General features: G+C 37.7%; 1 protein-coding gene across 1 annotated transcript; it reads left to right on the top strand.

Moving 5' to 3' along the window:
• Positions 1-285: 285 nt before the first annotated feature.
• DPM1 (dolichyl-phosphate mannosyltransferase subunit 1, catalytic) lies at positions 286-10,980 on the top strand. The gene is made up of 8 exons (XM_035900865.1): positions 286-337; positions 1,821-1,854; positions 4,131-4,207; positions 4,314-4,339; positions 5,458-5,553; positions 7,023-7,091; positions 7,390-7,504; positions 10,626-10,980. Exons 3-8 carry the CDS (start codon positions 4,151-4,153, stop codon positions 10,728-10,730), a joined length of 468 nt encoding a protein of 155 aa, XP_035756758.1. The 5' UTR covers positions 286-337; positions 1,821-1,854; positions 4,131-4,150; the 3' UTR covers positions 10,731-10,980.
• Positions 10,981-21,228: the final 10,248 nt, after the last annotated feature.

The following is a 21,228-nucleotide window of genomic DNA, read 5'->3' on the forward strand; positions in this document are numbered from 1 at the left end:
GGCGGTGGGGTTCGGGCTGCGGCTCCGTGCTGCGAAGCGATTGCAGCTTGAGAGCCGAAACAGCGACGCGGGGGCACGGCTCAGCGCTACGTGGTCTGACGGCTACAAGAATAACTGCAGCGTGTACCTCCAACTGTATGAAAAGGGCTGTGTATTCTGTTCTTCAGTTTCATGCCTTTTAAGATGAGATAAACGGGGTTTTCAATTTGTTCATTTAAAAATTAATTCTCATTGCAGTGGAAACAACTTTGAAATTATCATCATAGATGATGGAAGCCCAGATGGGACACAGGAAATTGCTGAACAACTGGAAAAGATATATGGGTCAGATAAAATAGTGAGTTGTATATTCTGTATTTTTTTCATTTTTATTCTATTGGAAAGTACTTGAGGTCTATAGAGAACTGGAACAGAGTCCCTGGATTCTGTACTTTCTTTACATCCTTAAGTTATTTAAGTTTTTGCACACCACTTTAAACAAACGTAAAATTATGATCGTTCTGTAAGCCATTCAGCAGCATTATGAACTAATGCAGAACCATGAACTAATGTTTGTAAAATGTTTTCAACGCTTTGTGCGGTGTTGATGAATAGTAAAGGGTAATGAATAGTGGTTGTCAGTGTACTTTGTGCATGCCTGAGGGAAAGATGAGGTTTGGATAAACTTTAATTTCACTTTAAGTGACTGCAGGAATAGGGAAATTGGAAAGATGAAAGCTAGTCTGATCTGCTGATTTATTTTTCATCTGTCTAGTTGCATTCCTCAATAACAGGATTTTTTTTTCTATTTAATATATTACCGTGTAACCATGAATTATATATAATATAGCGGCATTTACTTAGTCTTTATGAGACATTAAAGCCAGGGGGTTTTCTTGGCAATAAAAGCTTTATCACAGAACAGTGTAAAAACCCAACGTTCAGTTTGACAGTGTTGTGCTGTAAGCAGGGTCAGGCGCTTTCCTAATCTGTTACTGTATAAATGTAAGGTTTTAAAAAGTATTTGTGAATTAAGTACCCTTTATAGGGATTACTTTAAGAACAATGTATATAGGAAGTTTTAGTCTTTTTTTTTTTTTTTTTTTTTTTTCCTTCTTTTTTGGTACTAGTAATAGAAAAGTTTAGAATAGTTAGGCAAGCTTTCCTCCCCATTTAAGAGTTCAATTTTGAAGTTTAATCTGTGGACCAAGCCCTGCAGCAGTGTTGAGCCATGCACACTTGAGGGCAATTATGTGGAGATGCTGCAGAAGCATCAATCAGCTGTGATTTTTCATTAGGTGACTTTTCATTGTTTACTGACAATTTTATTTTTTCTAACCTGAAATAATTTTTTTTCCTGAGCAAAGTCATTGTTCTGATTTGTGCTCAAGAGTGGTCATCTAAATAACTCCATGTGCTTCTCACTTACTACGTTATGCTTACTGAAAATATTTGCTATTAGTCTTTGTCATTCCTTAAAAGTAATGGTGCTGGGGAGACTGTTGTTCAGATTTATAACTGTATTTCAGATAGTGGAATTTGAAGAAATCATTTAGTTACTAAGCTGGTGCTTTTAATTTTGTTTTCTACCGCAGAACTACCAAGTAAAGCTTAAAAGTTGGTTTGGTTTTTTTTAAATATGATCTGGTGAAATACTTGTTTAATATAATGGTTTGTTTCTCCTGTATTTTGACAGATAAGTTTATTTTTATGTTATCTAGATTTCTAAAAATGAAAAGTACATTTTGAAATGTTTTTCTACAGCAAATTTTAAGCTGTCACTGAAATTAATTAAAAACTGTACTTCAAGTAATATATGTGTATTTTAATATATCCTGCAGCTTCTAAGACCCAGAGCAAGAAAGTTGGGCCTTGGTAAGTCTGTACGAACTCTGGTTAGTACTTAAAAAAAAAAAAAAAAAAAAAAAAAAAAGAAAATCTGTCCTATTCCTTGATTGCTTCTAGTGTATGAAGTTCCAGAAAAAATCACAGCAAAGCCCAAAAACAGAAATACATGTTTTCATCAGGTTTTTTGTAAGTGAACAAGCTTAAAAACCACACACACAAAAATCACAGAGTATTTATAACAAGTTCCTCACAACCTCAAACCTGAAAATTGTGGTCGCTGAAGTTCTGTACAGCTGTGTTTTTCGGTTAACATCACACTGCTTCTCTCCCTCCCATACTGCATTCACTGATTACAGAATGAGGGGTCTAAATTGAGGAAAAATGTAATCTTTTTACAAGAGTAGCTGCTGTATTTGTGTAGAACCTACTGATCCACGGGGGACAGTGGTACTTTCTGTGCAATCTACCCACGTTCAGGATGCTTCAAAAATTGGACCGTAGTTTGTGCAATCTCCAGAGAAGGGTGGGATGTTTTTCTGACGTGTTTGGGCAGAGCTCTTCACAGTTAACCTACTTCAGAGTGAATTATGACTATAAATCAATAAAAAAATACATATCTGTCAGATATACAGCACTCAAACTACTAAAGTATTGTCTCGCCTATTAACTGGTGTGAGAATTGACGTTTCTGAAGCACACTGCAAAAGTTACTTGTGTTACGGAAGCTTCACTCATTTGGGAGCCAATCTTGTACCGCTGAGATTGATCATTAAAATTTGCATGGGATGATGCAGGACTGCAATTTTATAGCTCTGATGCCATATTTCACAGAATATGTAAATCAACTTTGTCATTATGTGCTTTAGAAAAAAGCAGATCTAGGAAGTCATAACTGACATTAAAACTTGAGGTATGGAAACTATCCTAAAATAAAGTGAAGATATTTCCATCTGTTAAGATTCATATTGTATCTTTCTCCCTCCTCTCTTATAATAAGAATGGAGAAAATGATAAAATGCAGTACCTTGTTTGATTTATTGGAAATCACTATCTGCCTTTCTCGCTAAACGTCTTGGCAACCCCCACTTCCATGTGCTGGTAAAACAGTTGTGGTGTCTTGTGTACGGAGTGCTGCAGCTAATTCATTTCTCCAGTCTACCAAACAAATAAAAATTAATTTTGATATGAGTGCTGCAGCTAACTCAGTCTACCAAACAAATAAAAATTAATTTTGATATCAAATTGTCTATTTAAATTCATCTTTCTATACTTTTTTCTACTTCTGTCATTTATCTAAAACTCCTGCATATCTTTATTTTTGTTTTCTGCCTTTTCATCCTTTGTCCTAATTTGACCAGTATTATGGATTAAAACTGACTGAATTTAAATTGTTCATGTACCGTACTTCTAATCATGCACAATACACAAATCTGTAACACTCCTACTGTGTCAAACAACATGGAAAAAAAAAGAAAGGCAGGTTGTTTATTAACCAGGAGTTTAGCTTCCTGTGAGAGTGCCTGCTAAGGACAACAGCTGAGAGTGTTTTGTTTTCAGTTTTATCTATTCCTTATGAAGTTAACAGAAAGACTCAAGAGTAATTTGGATCAGTGAAGAGTATATGCCAGTTTTTAATCTCTGTTGTACTGCCATACTGTCCTTGGAAGCAGTGCTGTCTTTGAATGATACAATTTGCATCAGAAATTTGCCTTATTGAGGAAAACTGTAATAGCAAAACTTGTTCTAGCTCTTGTCAAGACAGCTACACCAGTTCATACAGGATGAATAAAACGCAACAAAATCTAAAGTAAGAGCAAAAAAAAAAAAAAAAGGCTCTACTCAGATTAGGTATCAGAATGTAATCCACGGTGTCAAGGAGAACAAACCAAAACCTATAGACTGCTAATAGTAAATTCTAAGTCTAGAAATCCGTTTTTTCCAACTATCGGTGATTATTTTGTTGTCTGTGTCCTATTTCTAGTTTTCCATGGCTCGTAAGTGCCTATGGCGCTTCTAAAAATGATATTTCAAATAGTGACCCACTTACCAAGTCATGTTTCTCTAGCACAGTAGGGTTTGCCAAGATTAATATTTATAAAATCTAGTGCTGAAATTATAGGGAAAAGGAAAAATAATTTTAATGTTTGACCACTGATACATCATCTTAAAATAAATTTTAGCAGTTTTTAGTTGATCCTTTGCTAGTATCACTTAGAGATTTTAGAAAGTAAGTAAAGACTGTGGCTAGAAGATTGCATATGTTAAAATAGTGAGGGAAATTATTTCTGTACTCTTTTCATCAGGCACTGCTTATATTCATGGAATGAAGCATGCCTCTGGAAATTTTATTGTTATTATGGATGCTGACCTCTCTCACCATGTAAGTCTAAATTTTATTTATGTACTGTGTTTCTAATCTCTTATAATTAGATTTTCTTCCCCCTCCACTCCTTTCTCTTTTCTGATCTGTTTTCCTTCCATTTCAGCCAAAATTTATTCCAGAGTTTATCAGGTAGGTGCTAATTGTTGTATGAGAGAATGATTGCTGAATGCTTACTGTTTCATAGTAATACTTGAAAGCTTTATATTCTTGTATTAGCTGTCTAGATGTAGTAAGAAAAATGGCAAGGCAAGAATTTAAATAAAAGTGATCAGACCTCATTAGATTTGTCCCGAAATAATCCAGACAAATAATTAGTTCCTAACTGGAGCAAAAATCCTCGAGTTTAAAGTAACAGAGAGCATGCATGGCTAAGTACTTCTCTTCCTTGTATGGTCGCTCAGCTTTGGAAAGCGTATATATAAATGTCATCTTCTAATTTCTTCAAATTCTAATGATTTCATCATGTGTGCATGTGGGGATATTGAATAGGAGACCATGTCCTCAGTTATTGGTGAAATGCTTCTCTCCCTTTTGCCCACCTCTTACCTTCCTCTCCCTCTAACATTTCAGTTTGTGAGAAACTCTCAACAGGCATTACGTTGGAGGCTGCGTGTAGCAGTCTGGGTAATTTTCAACTTGTTGCTTGAGTACTGGGGGCCTAAAATTTTAGATAAGGTTCCGCAGCAGTCAGGCATGGTATGGACTAAGGATAGTTCCTGACTTTTTTTTTTTTAAGCTTACTATGGGTTTGTGTGATTTGAATATTTAAATCTGTATTTTAAATAGTTGTCTTTTATACTAGAGAGAGGCTTTAAAAATGCGTAAGTCAGTCTTTTTAAATTATGTATGAAGTAGTCTATGAAATTGTATTACATAGTTGGTAAAAGATAATCATAAGATTCCCTGAAAATAGCTCTTTTAGTAGAACAATTAACGGTGTTTTTAAATGCATAATGCTTATAACCATTGTACTGTTGCTTTCCTCTCTTCTTCACTTATTTATACGAAGGTTTCTAAATACAGATTTTGTACTAAAAAGATTCCTCTTTTAGTAGAACAATTAACGTGTTTTTAAATGCATAATGCTTATAACCGTTGTACTGTTGCTTTCCTCTCTTCACTTATTTATTCGAAGGTTTCTAAATACAGATTTTGTACTAAAAATTGTGATTGTTCTTATTTTGAAATTTGTACTACCTTCATACGAATATTCCTCCTGTTCTTCTGATAAAACCAATTGCTTATAGAAAGCAGAAAGAAGGCAATTTTGATATTGTATCTGGAACAAGATATAAAGGAAACGGAGGAGTATATGGCTGGGATTTGAAAAGAAAATTAATCAGGTTAGTATTTTTCTGGATATTTACACATAAATTTGTTATTTAGAAATAATTCCAAGTACTCAACTCAGTCTATGTGAGCTGAACTGACTCCTTAGTCAATAGCACTGGGTACTGCAAAATTATATTGAATAATAGAAGCATGCATGACTTACAAATTCTTTGGTTAAAACCCACTAAGAAAGAATGTAATGATATAACTGGGCTTGAGAAATGGATTGAGACAGTGGACAAATCTGCATGGCATCAGGTTGGGACAGTCTTTCAGCTTCATCATCCAAAGAATGAGCTGAGACTGTGACACTTCTGTCAAGTTTAAGAGACACATTTAGTTAGCTTTAATGTCTGTAACGGTCCTTTCCCTAAACAGTAAATCACTTGCTAAACCCCTCTGTTGACACTCTGATTTGTCACAAGTTAAGAATTATCTGGCACAATCAATGTCAATAAATCATTACTTTGACCTTACTGGAAAACAGTGCAGACTAGGGAGAGGTTTCACCCAAAATCAAAGAGGAAATCTCTGTCAAGGTGTATAAGCATATGGAGGCTGAGATCTCAGGTTTACAGGAACTTACAGATTTTGAGGAGGTAATTGACATGTTCCTGCATGGTCTCTCTTACACCCGATTTAATAAGTTAATGCTGATTTATATGTTACCATAAAGAATTAGAAGCAGAAGATGTGTTACCAGTCTGATTTGGAGATGGTATCGCAGGGACTGTATTTGGATTCTCCTGGTTTTTAATGGCTGGTGTAAGTGCTCAGCTTTTTGTGAATCTAAATAAAATGTACACCCAAAAAAAGGAAGAGAGCTAAATGGACGTTAGGGAGGAATCCTTTTACATCATACTGGACAAGGCGGACTTCCACATCTTATTTGTGTGTAACACGGCCCTCAGCAAGATAGTCATGACTGGCTTTTCGGTCTCACAATGTTTTTCTTCAGTGGAGCTTATCCTTGTCATCCTATGAAAGCAGTGTAAACCAAAACTGAACCTTGATTTTTCTAAATCCAAGTAGTCTCACACATGTCCAGGAAGCATTTTCATTCTCCACTTGCAGTGAAGGTTAGTCAGAAGAAAAATGTTGTTTTGACTGTTGTCAAATTTGTTTCTTTTGTATTATATTAGTGTGTAGTTTTATTGACGGTTCTACCATAAAGAACCAGATTGTGAACTTAATTTCTAAAAATCATTGTTTTCTTGGTCTTAAAGAAGTTCAGTAATCTACTAATCATCTACATTTGAAAAAACAAAACATTGGCGTTTGATTTCAAGATTCTGTGATTCTATAATTTATTACTAAAATCTAGCAGTGAAAACATTAGAAATATAATTGTTTCATATTAAGCAATAAAAGGTTTCCTTTTTTTTGGTTGTAGGAAGATACTTATTATTTTCTAGAAATTCTGCTTGATCTTTTGGGATTGTGTACTGAGCAATTTTGACATTCATGTTTTCTTTCACAGTCGTGGTGCCAATTTTATAACTCAGGTTTTGCTGAGACCAGGTGCATCAGACTTAACAGGGAGTTTCAGGTATGCATCTGGTTTGCAATTCATAAAGTTTATTTGAAATTAAGAAACTGCTGAACAAGGAACTGGAGTAAGAACAGACTTTCTTTACTGGGGACTATGAAATCTGTTTGGAAAGGGTGTAAGAAATAGTGGACTAGATTGCAAGAATTGTTGCTCGTATGACTTTGTTAATTTTTTTATTATTTTTTTAAAATAGTAATGATATGAGTGATTACAGTTAAGATTTCTACACACTGTCTTGATTTCCGAAGTTCAGAAATTGTGCTTCAGGTTTCATTGTCTTTGTAATTGTTTACAGGTTATACAGAAAAGAAGTCTTACAGAAACTAATGGAAAAATGTGTTTCTAAAGGATACGTCTTCCAGATGGAGATGATTGTTCGGGCTAGACAGTTAGGATATACTATTGGAGAGGTATAGTAAAAGTTTTGATAAGTATATTGTGCTTTCATTTAAATGTAGATACAGATTACTGGGAGCATAGGAAGTTTTGTGCACTTCCAAGAAGCAGCAAGATTTTCAAATCAATATAAAGAAATCACCTATGTAGAACTCTTGTTTTTCCAGAGCTGAAATTCCAGTTACTTACTTCCCTGGCTGGTATGTTTCTCAGATCCTTCCCTCTTCCTATTGCCATTTCTTTAGCTGCATACAATTTTACAAGGTTCTTCAAAGGAGGGGAAGAAGTCAAAATATACCATGAAGCTGCTCTGAGCCTTTTCTTTCCTCCTTCATATTGTACAGGCATCTCTAGTTAGGTCTTTTCAAATAATTTTTTGTTCTCCAGCAACCAGGTTCTATTTCAGATTTATTCTGTTCTCTGTCGTTTGTTGACTTGTTATTTTCCAACTTTACAGCTATCACAACTTTCTACTTCTAAACTCTTTGAATGTGCTGTCTACAATCATTGAAAAAGAACTCCAAACAATTGTTAGATCCTGTATTTCCAGCAGTCAGATTGCTGCCTTATATATTTCATTGAATTGCTCTTGCTGGTGCCTTTAAAGATGATTCACTGGAATTCCCTCTGCAACCAAATCTCAGAAGCAGTTCTTCATCATCATTTCCATGACTGTGAATGGTCAGAGAATTGTGTTACTGGTACTTCTCGCTCTCTAAACCCCTTCATATTGCATTTCTCTAGCAACATCAGGTAGAGTATTTCCACACGATAAAGCAAGCTCTTTTCTTCCACCTTTCCTTATGGAGCAACATCACTATCATGTCTGTAGCTGGGGTTTGACGTAATTTCTTTGGTCTTCACATCCAGCTGCATTCACGTATTGCTTTCTAATAATGCTGAATTAAATCCTCACCTGTCTATACACCCAGATACTGAAACCTAGGGTAAGATGAGGTTTTATTCACTATACATTTTTAAAACAGTAAAATACACTTATCTGGCTTAAAAAAATGCAGTCTTGGGGTTGCTTATCCCTCTTCAGGCTGCTGCTGCAAAGACCTTTTTTCTGTCTATTATTTGATCCCACCACTCATTTATTTACATGCCTCTACTGGCTGTATAGCATCAAAGATAAGATATTTGTCTTCTGATTCAAAGCCTGACGGACAGTCTTCATGAGGCCTAGTGTCTCCCAGTCAGTGTTGAGACATGGGCTCTGTTTTGTGATGGGACAATTAAGCCATCCTCCACAAATCATCTGTTACATTCTCAAGTAAGCATCATCTTCCCTCCTCCTTTGGTTTCTCACATGTGGGAAGAGTTCTCTCTTAACATCTGAAAAGTTGCTTCATTATTCTGCTTCGGTCTTGTCTTTAAGATTTCCGTTGTGATATCTGCAGCAAACGTGACAATGTTCAGATTGCTGACATAGACCTTTGAACAAGACTGCTGTATTTTTACTGTTCTGTGTATCATCTCTATATTGTAACTTCCTGGGACAGGACCATTACATTTCAAGTACATTGATACAGTACTTTCTGATCAATACTTAGAATCTTTATATATTTTACAATTATCCAAATAGTAATACCAAAATTCCAGAAGAGGTGACGCTTGCACGTCTAATTCCTGGTTTGCAGGTGCTGCAACTCTACAGGCAGAATAGGAGTTTTTATGCAGTTGTAAAATGTAGATACAGTTGTGAGGGTAAAATATTTCTTAAGCCAAGTTGAAAATGAAGATTGAGACCTGCCAGTCTAAAAGGAACAAACAGATGATGAGATGAACTGACACAAGCTATACCTGAACAGTTTCGTATGCACCTCTGTTTCACTTTGCTATACTTTCTTACCATATGTGAAAGGTATCACAGTGCATGGAATATACCCTTTTGAAAATGCTTCCTTTAAGACTAATGATAGAACTTCTTCTGCAATAAAGGCAAAGTCCAGCAACAGCACAGATGGTTAATTCTTATACTGAAGGTAAAGACTGGATACCTTTTCCTAGATGAGATATTAAGCATTCTCTCATGACTGGTCAGGAAGTGTCACTTCTAACATCCTGCACTGACTACATACTGAGTGATTTCTGTCCGTGCCCTGTAGATCAGCATCTGTAGTTGCCAGGATGCTTGCTGGGATCATCAAAGGGACCCTACTAAGAAATCCAACGTCACTGTTTAGTCTATCTGCGTGCCTTTTAAGGTATCTTCCTTACTGTCTTCTTGCCCTGGGTTCTCTTCTGCTGTGGACTGATCTGCTAGATTTGTGAGAAAGCCTCAGTCCTGGCACAGATGCAAGGGTGTGGTGATTTTTGTGTTCCACTTGCCAGATGATTGCTGGCTGAAACTGCCAGCAGAACATGAAGCCAATTTTTTAATGACTTTTGCAAATGCAGTTCTTTATTTTAGCCCCTGAAGGATTTCAGTTTTGCACACAAACATATATGGAAATTCTGGAATATTCTAATACAGTGTTGGCAGAATGTGCTGTCACATGTCATTTGTACGTGGTCAAACTACTGAAAAGCAGTATGTTCCTACCATTTTATGAGTAGTGAGTTGATCTGGACAGTATGATCATTTAAGTAAGGAAACCAAAACTGGTGTTTTAAGTGCCCTTTAATCCTGTAAATAATCTATAAAATGGTCAAAGACAAAGACAGCTATTGCTTGTAAAATATGCAATCACTGCCATATTCGGATGTCCTCTTCTAGCCAGTGGTGAGGTTGAGCAGAATGCTGTTTTGGCAGTGGGAGATTTTTGCCTTCCTGAGGCACTGACTCAAAGGTACTGAATTTAGCTAACAAGGCAAGCAGTGAAGGTTCATTTTAAGCCCCCAGGCTTTTAGTGCACTTAAGCAATTAAGTTGGTTCTGACTGGTGTATCATCCAGCCACTGAGAATGTCTCTGGATCATCTTTAAAGGTGATGAACCAAATAATTTCATGCTCCCCAGCTATGGGGCATCATTAAAACCACTGGTAAGAACTGACACAAAGGAAGCTAATCTGTTGCTTGCCTTCTTCCCATGTCTAAACATGCTGTAGTTCAAAGGCCATTCTTTTGTTTACAGAATATCTAATTATTTAGGTTTTGAACCTTAAAAATAGTTTTGCTTGTTTCAACAGGTTCCTATTTCATTTGTGGACCGTGTCTATGGAGAATCTAAACTGGGAGGCAATGAAATAGTCTCCTTCCTAAAGGGACTCTTGACCTTGTTTGCTACAACATGATAGTTTATTCCTAAATTAACTTTTTTAGAAAAACAGTTTCTGACATCTGTGTGGTTTTTAATACATAATAGCAGAAGCTTGATAATTTGTGTGGTGACCAGAAGACCTGCTATAAACTAACAAATGAACTACCAATAATAAACTACTTATATTGTATCCCAAAATGCTCCTTTCAAAATAAATGAACTGTATGTTAAACTAAAAACTAATAAAGACTAATGCTTTATTCTATTTTTGTAAAAATAATGAAGTCTTAATAAAGAACACAACGCTAAATGATCTTTTGCATTTAGAAATGAATCATTATTCAGCAGAAGCTAAAGATGATTTTGAAATAAAGACAAGCAAGGACATAAAAAATACAGAATTTATCTTATCTTTGTTTTGTGGGTTGCAGAGAGTATTTTAAATACATACCAATTAGTTCCCTTTCTTTCCTCAGGACATATATACGTGTATCTTAAAGGAGATATATAGAACAGTTTCTACAGAACTGATAATAGCTTGTGTAGTTTAAGAAGAAATACAGATGAATACAGTGATTTGTTCATTGTAAAATTGTTCCTAGACTAGAAAGAAGGAATATTCTTTGGATAAGAAGGAGAAATGTATACATGGAATAATCCTGCATTCTCTCTGTTTGTCCAGAAGCAAATGATTCCCTGTTCCTATTTTCTTTAGAAACGAAACATTTTTAGAATCTATAGAACAGGAGTATGACATCTCGCCCAGCTTCAGGGTGACAGAAGACCCAATTCACTTCAGATCCTGATGAACGAAATACAAAGAGAGTAATACTATTTTTTGTTTCATGGGTTGATATAGCCAGAACTCAGAAATGATGAAGCCCTTGCAATCAAATATGCACTCGGGGGGAGCTGGGAAAAAGAAAGCAGGAAGATTAAATTATTCTGATAATTGCTTTATTTATATATATATATATATATATGAAAAATATGTCCTTGTTTATTGGGGGGGAAAGGTAGTTCTGTGGATACCTATATCAAAAAATTAATGGTAGGAGAGAAGCAACAAATGTCTCAACAGCTCTGCCTATTGGGCTTTGTCTGCGTTCCTTTAGTACACTAGATAAAGTTGTTAATATTAGAAAAAAATTTTAGAAAGCCTGGAGATAAATGATAAATTTGTATTTCAAATAGTTACCCCAGTCAGTGACAAAAATTAATTAAATAGAACTTTAAAACAAAAGCTTATTTTCTAGTGGACTGCTTTAGAGATACTCCTTTGTTCTTTAGTGAAGTTGTACAGTTTCTGATATTTTTCTCCTTTTCTGAGTATTCAGAACAAATGTTTCATATTTAATTTGCTTTAAAATAATAAAAAAAAAGTAGCTCTAGGTTTTGAATCTACCTGTAATTATTACAGAGACTTAACTGTACATTTTGTGACAGTTGCCTGTACTTTTCCAGCAAATTGTATATAATTTCATTTGATGCAGGCTAATCAGATCTAATAATAGATACAGAAATAAATCTCTGGGTCTAAAGGACCACTGAAATATCCAGTGAATAGGTATCATCTGTTTATGTTTCATTTGGAGGTTGCACCGCTAAAATCAATGTGTTAAGTTGAAAATAGGTACAAAGTTTTTAATGACCAAATAGTGAGTTTTAGATGTTTATTCAAATTTACTTACTACTGAAAACCACTTGCTGGAATGCAAATTGAACCTCAACAAGATAATATTTTTCTCCATCTTTTATGTAGCAATATATATCTGAAGTCCGTAATATTAGTTATTCATGATCTAATTGCTGTGAATTAGGGTTTAGCTTTTAGAATGTGCATGCCTACTTTTTATTTATGAAAATTATCTGGTAGATTTCCTTCATTTCTCTATTTATGAGGTGTGTTTGGAGGAAGGTGGTACTACATATAAATTAGGATCATACTACATGGCATAATTTGTGTGCTCCGGTATGTGAAAATTTGAAACATGACTGGGCTACATTCACTTTTGATATAAAGAGGTAATATTTCTTACTATGCTTAAAGGTAATGATGTTTAAGTTATCAAGAAAGAAGTGCTATAAATAAATGAAAACAAGTGTTTCATGGCATCAGGACACAAGCAGACACTCTACAATACTTCTTCAAACAAGAAAAGGTCACAAGAGCAAAACTGGTATCAATAGCTGGCACCGAGCTACTTGTAGGAAGCACTACCGAAAGGAATACATGGAAAAGTGGAAAGAAGCAGAATTAAAAACATAGAGGCTTTCCCTGAGTTAGTGGATGCGCACACACACAAAGCCTGAACTTCAGAAGAGGTAGCTGTTGTTTCTGCATTTGACCCTTAAAGCACTTGTAGAGGGGAGAATCATAAAATAGTATGCTGTTAATGTTGAGTTAGAAAAAAAACCAGACTCTTTACCCAGAACTGGCCTAATTCACCTCTCCCTTCACCCTTTCCCACATCTCAGCCTGCAGTACTTTCTTTCCAATGAATTTCTCCACTGAGGTGACTAAAAACATCTGGTTTTAAAGTATTCTGTGTCTTTCAGCACAGCTACTTTCAGCACTTAGATCTGGCACTGTAGAACCTCACCAGTACTTGAACAGTGTTCTGTACATAAGGAAAACACTGCAAAAACAAGCTCTAAGACTGCATTCTATTTCTCTTGTATGCACTGCTGTCAGAGTTCATGAAAAATAAGTATGGTAATGCTGTAACCACTGTTCAGAGCTCTAACAGAGGTCCTTTAATAAAGCTAATATTTTTTTAGCAAATAATGGGATGAAATAGCCATCACTTAGTGCTACTTAAACTGTTAAATTTTACTTTTTTAACATAGAATCATAGAATGGTTTGGGTTGGAAGGGACCTTGAAGATCATCTAATTCCAGCCCCCCTGCCAAGATCAACCTTCCACTAGAGCAGGTTGCTCAACAAACTCTTTGAGTTACTTGAATTTGTTCTCGGCTCCTTTTAATCAAGCCTCTTTGTATTTGAAGACCACCTATGCAAATTCTTAACATAAACCCCAAAATTTTAAAAGAATATGTATTGCAGGGGAAGAATGGCTCATAATGTAAGAAGGAAGTTGTGCAGGAATGGCTATGCTATCTCTTACAGTGCTCAATGGATGTAGAATGAAAGCAAGGAAGAAACACGGCTAGTATGATCTTTGCCCAAAACCACCAGCAGTCAGCAATACAGGGTCTTTCAGAGCCAGAGGTCAAGAAGGTCTGGACTTTTTAATGGTTACTTGTGTTTTCTAAGAATTTGATTGCTTTTTGAAGTTTTGGCTTCTACAGCATCTTATAGCAATGAGTTCAACAATTTTAATACATGTATTTATGAAGTGTTTTGTTTATTTTAAGTTTACTGCCTAGTAAGTTCATCAGATGTTCTCAAATCAGTGGATTGAGAGCAGCCCTGCAGAGAAGGACTTGGGGGTATTGGTGGATGAAAAACCAAATATGACCTGGCAACATGCGCTTGCAGCCCAAAAAAGCATTGCATCCTGGGCTGCATCAAAAGAAGCATGGCCAGCAGGTCGACAGAGGGGATTCTCCCCCTCTACTCCGCTCTCATGAGACCCCACCTGGATTACTGCATCCAGCTCTGGGAGCCCCAGCATCAGACAGACATGGACCTGCTCAAGCAGGTCCACAGGAGAGCCGCGATGATGATCAGGGTCTGGAGCACCTGTCCTATCAGGACAGGCTTAGACAGCTGGGGTTGTTCAGCCTGGAGAAGAGAAGGCTTGGGCAAGACCATATTGCAGCCTTCCAGTAACTGAAGGGAGCCTACAAGACAGCTGGAGAAGGACTTTTTACAAGGGCATGTAGGGATAGGACAAGGGGTGATGGCTTTAAACTGAAAGAGGGTAGATTTAGGTTAGATATAAGTAAGAAATTCTTCACTGTGAGGGTGGTGAGGCACTGGAACAGGTTGCCCAGTGAAGTTGTGGGTGCCTCATCCCTGGAAATGTTCAAGGCCAGGTTGGATGGGGCTTTGAGCAACCTGGTCTAGTGGAAGGTGTCCCTGCCCATGGCAAGGGGGGTTGGAACTGGATGATGAGGTCCCTTCCAACCCAAACCATGCTATGATTCTAATATTCTATGTTCCCTATTTCTTGTTTCCCGTTTGCCTTTTCCTATTATTTTATAGACCCTGCTCATCCCCTCATCAGGCTCAGTCTTGTCTTTTTAATTTCCTCAGAAGCCACACCACACATTGCTATTCTCAAAATGTTAGTAGCAGACTATAGTAGAAAAACAATTCTACTATAATCTTTAGAGATCAGGTGCCTAGAACTCCACACAATGTCTTAAATACTCACATACTAGGGATTTCTGTAGTGGCATTTTAGTTTTAGATTCCTTTCTTAATACCATTGCAATACTCTACGGGCCTTGTTTTGGCCACCACAAAACACTGACTTGACATTTACAGAGAATTTTTCATTTTATGTCCCTGGTTTTACAGTTTCACATAAATCTGCTTTTCTTAATTATATCCATATTCATTTCCTATGAAGGCACAAATACTCTGCTAATGTACTTCATTATATTTTCTTAGGAATCTGAGTCTGCAAGCACTCAATCATTTGGCAAGAACAGGAGTTTTAATTAAATCGGTATATATCATGGATATACTTGGTCAGGCATGTTTAATGAAGAGAGGGAAGAAGGTAACTCACATTTTACACCAGTAATATTCACTTTCCCCTGAATGGCAAACTGATTACCTCCACTGGCAGACAGGCAAGGCTCTGGGAAGGTCTCATGTTCTCTCATTGTGGGCTAGAGACTCATCGTGATGTATAAAAACTCTCACCCGGCAGGCTCAGTTCTTCAAATCCATTAGAACAGCCAAAGCATGTGCTAAACTTCAAGCATGCAGTCCCAACAGACTTGAGTTCAAGAATGAGTTGTGGAGTTTTGCATGGCATATCACAAGGATTATCCTTGACCTAGGTTTGTGCTTGTGCTCTGGTTTGAGAGTATTTCTGAATGCAGGTCCTCAGTCAGAGCTCTGCTGAGTGACTGAAGCAGCCCTGTATTAGTATGAAGTTTTTTATCGGATAATTGAGCCCCCACTGCGAGCTGAAACAGATAACTGGGGGCTCCTAAAATTGATACCACCTTGTCCAAAGTCTTAGCACCTGATCAATTATACTACACGGCAGCCGGCTGTGGTCTCCTCATGCCCCTAAAGCCCTCAACAGCCCTGCCTCAGGGATATGCAATACAAGTTCATACCCTGAGGTATGGATTTTGTCACCCTGAGTCACATGAAGATTTAGGTATGTAATTCACAAGGTCAAGCAATTTAATCCCTCTGACCTAGATCGTTATGGTTCTGAAGCTGGGACAACCACTTCAGACAACCAAGGCCTGGTTAACGTATCCAACTGAATGCAAAACCAGTATCAAAATGAGATCCCTAGCTTATCTGGTTTGGGTCTTGTGGGTGAGGATTTGTCTGATCTGAGGTTGGAGGGAGTCAGCTTCAGTTTTGGTTGGTTTTTTTTTTTTCTAAGTCTGAGGCTGTAATCTGAGCCTGCAATAAAGATGCCAAGATTAGCACTATAATAAAATATATTTTCCAGTGGACTGTGTAGAAAGCCAACTGCAAGGTTGCACAACCTTCTGCGTATCAACAGTAAAAAATAATGATGACTAATCAATAATATTTACTTAAGGGTCTATCAGGATTCCAAGCATAAGGATGGATTGCAAGCTTGGCACAAATTAATTAAATGACAGATTGCCTACTGAGTTCAATACATTGATGACTTCAGCAACAGCTTTCCAACGGTTAGCATTCCAGAGCTGTAGGCAAATGTTAACATTAGGATCCGTATGAACAGGGTACACACAGACGAGAGGATTGCTTATCAAACTTTATCATCATTTTCTGACTTACTACCTCCAAGGTGCCATGCTTTAGAAGACATGAATAAAGAAGGTAATCACAGAACTTCTGTAAAGCACAGGAGCTCTTTAAGCATCATTTCCTCCTTGGTTCCTGCCACATTTTACCTTCTTTCTTCAGGCATGGTGGCCACTTACAATTTCTTCCAGATTGTGACTGTTATTGTTCAGGAGGGAATATATTGGGACTGGAGAGAAGGAAACCAAATTGCAACTGCTAATCCAAAATTAGATCTGAAAACTCAGCCCTTGAGAGAAGGATTTCAACAAGCAGCAGTGGACAAAGTTAATAAAATGGGAAGTTATCCCTGCAAGGTTAGTTGCACTGACTGGTCAACAGAACTTGGTAGAATGGTGCACCACAACAATAAAAAAAGCCCCAACCTTGTGTTTGGCCCACAAACTTCTTTCCTGTTCTGACTTTTTGCAAACATGTCGCACCTCTAGGAGGTGAACCCAGACAAAACCACAGTTGAGAACTCGATGTTTCCTGGGAAGCTGAGGATGGTTATCTAATTCCTAAAACGCTGCGCTCTTAGGAAGGGGAAAATCTGAACAGTAAATGATACTTCTACTTTTTTGTCCCAGAACAGGAAAGATCTTGACTGAGCTCCTACAGTCACTGCTTGAGAATGCTTTGGGGTCTTCTGCTCCTGTGCAACTACTGGGGGGATACCCAGGAAGAAAATAACCAGATTTACTTACTACATAGTGAATTTCATGTCATGACTGCAAGGTGTTTGGAGAGCTCTCGTTCCTAGTCCAGTTTTCCATTCAGCTTGCTCTTGCAAAGAAGGCATATGGCAGCACTTTTGATGGGTGGATCCTGTCAAAATAACTGTATTACTTATTGTACAATGCAGGGGAAGTAAAAAAGACAAGCTGGTTTAAAGTGATAGATTACTGAAATACTAAGTTAGGTGATTTTTCAATTTTAATCAACGTCTTTCATTGAGTAAATCCTGTCTGAATGTAGTGTTTCTGAAAGCGTTGAAATCCTAAGATGTCAATCCTATATCCACAGAAAGAATGTGGTTTGGCATGACAGTACAGCATCACCTCCAAAGGACATGATACCTGACTGACCAGCTCCCAAGTGAAATTTAAGTGTTGCTTATGACAGATAGATTTCTTGCTGGTCTAAGGGATCAACCTTTCCTTTCAAGTTATCCCAACCAACTAAGCAAACCTATCTTAAGGAGCTCTAATCACAGACCTGCTCAATATGAGCATCTTAAAAAACAAGGAAAAAGGAGAGTACTCTGTGGCGAGGGATAGTTCTTCCCTACTTTTGTCTTGATACAGACTATATTTGGTTCCTTCCTGGTGACTTTTCCCAAAGTCATCTTCATGGAAGAAGGTTAGAGAATGCTGATAGGTGATGAAGTGTCTAAACAGCATAGGAGCTAGGTGGCTTAACAGGTCTTCAAGATCATTGTGAGACCAGTGGTCTTAATGCTGCTGAGGATTAACTTACTTGTATTTATTATAAAATTAATTATGCTTAGAGGCATGGATAGCTGTCCTAATTATTTTGCATTTGAATAAAAAACAAACAGAGTGCTGCTGCTAAACTAGTACAGTTATGAATGTGGGCACAACTTTGACCTGAATCAGTAGCACACCATGTGTTCAATTATACCTATTCAACTTGGGAATGCTAATTGTCTCCCCTCTGCTGTTAAAGGTTTAGTCTCTTACAAGGCTCTGATTTTACTGATTTTTCTAGTGGACATAGTCTATTGTGAGGAACAATACCCACTTCTGTAATAGAAAAAAAGTGTATTGAGTATAATCAACTTTTGTTTCATTTTGTTCACCTCACTCTGTACACACAGGAGAAAAACAGGCTCAAGACTCCTTTTCTCCTTCTTGCCCACTGCTTGAATTTCACCTTTAAAATCAATCTTTTCATACAAACTTTGTATTATTCTCATCTTTCTTTTCTCACTGTTGACAACTGTCATACTGTGCAAACCATCACAGAAACTCTCACTGAACTAAATGAAAACAAGATCTTGTCCATCATTTGAGGACTGCTTTCTGCATACACCGTCTCATCCTTCCCCTCAATTTTTTCAGCCCTGTCATTGAAGACTTCACCCCACAGTAGGCAATGGCTCACATTTGCTCAAACTGCTGCTGCTACATTATCTTTCCCTCCTGTTGTTCTCTCCCTTGCCTTAAAAAACTTTGCCTGCATCACCCATCTTGGGCACTGAGTACTTCTGCCTTCTGATGCTTTTCTTTCTATCCATACCTAATTTAATTCCCTCTCACAACAAATTCCAGCTTCCTAACTCTTCACAAATTGTCTTCCGTACTCTTTTTGGCCCTAATTCTGGACTGGGTACCACCATCATGGCTGGAAATGCTGTTTCCTGCTGGAAATTCCTTGGTATTGCTGATATTGAGGAAGTGGTTAGAGGACTCTCTTCAGCTGCTCTGGCTGCCAGCCTAGCCTGGAGGCTTCTTCTGGTAAGTATCAAGAAACTACAGCACGATACAAAATTACTCAGACACTTGCAGTCGCACCCAGAGTTCAATGTCCAAAAAGCCTCTTCAGTTCTCCTGCCTGGATTCCAACTATTTTTGCTTGTGCTGCTGTATCCTTTGCACATATCTTTGTGTTTTGTTCATTCCCTTTTAAGTATCTACCCAATATAATTTTTATTTCCAGTTGCATTTTCATGTTCCATTAAACTCAGCTCCTCTAACCTTCAGGCACTTCTGTTTTCTCAAATTCAGCCCTTAGATTACAAGGTTTATGGGTCAGCAATTTGTTTTTCTGGTGCTGTTGTATTTTTACACATCTTTTTTTTTCCTGTTGCTATTGTATTTTCTTAGAAACTGCTTTACTATGTGTAACAAATCCAGCCCTAAAGTACAGTGGTGAGAGATACAGTCAGTGAAATGGGACAATCCTCTCCAGCCTTGCCCATCTTCCAGGCGCTGACAAATGACTCAAGAACGTCCTGCAGCCTCACATCTGAATCAGTGCCTGCTAACCCAGTTCTCTTTTTCAGCTACTACAATTCATTTTCTCAGTTAAGTATTCTTCTATACAACCAAAAGCATCACAAGGATGAAAACTCTCAGTCGGTGAGGCAACTGCAGTAGTTATCATTCTTCACTCCCAAACCTTTTAGAATTGTTTATCGTCATGGTTTGTTTTCTTCTTTCAGAAAGAAGGAAAGTTTGTGTAGCAATACTGATCTAAACGTGCTGTAAAGATTTCTCCCTTTCTTCTAAAATTTAAATTAATTTTAAGAAGACGACAGAAGTCTGACCAGTAAGAGACAAGTCCGGCAAGTCAAAGTGTGTTATAATGCACATAATGCATAATGTAATACGTAACAGCAAAAAGTGGTCAGTGGTAAAGCATAAATAAACAACTCTTGAAATAGGAAGGTCCTAGAGTTTGCTTGAGGCTGTGTAGTTTAGCCGGTAGCAATCAAAGTGGCTTAAGCGGCCGTGAAGTCAGTCGATGGCTTCTGAATATGGTACTGACTTAACGTCTCAGAAATCTTTTCCAACATATTTTCCTAATTGCCCCATCAAAGAAAAAAATATCTGCTCTTGGAAGGCAAACGGAAGTTATTACAGGAAAACCGACCCAGCTTTCTTCCCTTTCCTCAGTTGAGATATTCCGCAGGCTCTTGCCATGACTTTCTGGTTCTTATGACCACGAACATGAAGATCGTGTGGAAGTACCCACTGAAATAAAGGTGTGATTTGCAGACGCTGACAAAGAGCCTACTTCTAAGTTCTGCCGAACTAGAAAGTCTGAAGCAAGCTAACGAGCACGATAAAGCGTCGCTAAATTCTTCATGAAAGCTACTTATGTGAATTGTGATAAACACAGTGGCGCGCACGTTTTCAGCATATCAGTCACTTGAAAATGTAGCAGATCCTTGAGTTTTATGAAGCCTAAGTAATTTAGGACAACTTTTCTATGCTTTCATACTTCAGGCAATCATTTGAAAACACCGACTTTTCTTTCTAGTATTGTAAGGCTTAACTATAACATGTGCCACTCTGAAGCAGAAAGGTTTTGAACGCTGAGGATGGAAGGCGTTACGCTCTACTTCTTCCTTCAAGTGTTTGTGTATTTTTGAAGTAACAAAAGCCACCATTCCCTTTCACTCGTGGAATTTTTCTTTTTTACCGCGCTATAGAATTGGGCCTCGTGTGTTGAAGACATCTTGAGGACGTTTGTCTCGATCCAGAAGGCAGAACTGTCACGATCCAGACGATACTGCTCTGAGATGACACTTCAGAAGCCGACTGTCTGTCTGTCTGCCTGCCTGCCTGCTGCATGCACGCGTGTGAACGCGCACGCACAAAGCTCGCCGGAAGCAGGACCCGCATCCACCTTTGGGTGCTTGCTTTCGGTAAACTAAGCCAAAATACGGTAAATTTAGATTTCAGAGAGCGGCAGTCTGTAAATCGGACACGTCCTCTTGTCACCTCACCAAGTTCCCTGACAACCTTGTAATCGTGTATGAAAGGCGTCGCAGGGCGCGGCCCTAACGAAGCGCCCAAATTGGCCCTCGCCTAATTCGAAGCCTCCCTCCCTCCGGCCGAGCCC

The sequence above is a fragment of the Egretta garzetta genome, unplaced genomic scaffold (genome assembly GCF_000687185.1).
Source record: "Egretta garzetta isolate BGI_Z169 unplaced genomic scaffold, ASM68718v1 scaffold188, whole genome shotgun sequence".
NCBI lineage: Eukaryota > Metazoa > Chordata > Aves > Pelecaniformes > Ardeidae > Egretta > Egretta garzetta.

Excerpts from the sequence above, each read along its gene's own strand:
- DPM1 (XM_035900865.1), top strand. The coding sequence starts at position 4,151 with ATGAAGCATGCCTCTGGAAATTTTATTGTTATTATGGATGCTGACCTC. Across the intron at positions 7,092-7,389 it reads GACTTAACAGGGAGTTTCAG|GTTATACAGAAAAGAAGTCT; the intron begins GTATGCATCTGG and ends AATTGTTTACAG. Across the intron at positions 7,505-10,625 it reads TAGGATATACTATTGGAGAG|GTTCCTATTTCATTTGTGGA; the intron begins GTATAGTAAAAG and ends TTGTTTCAACAG.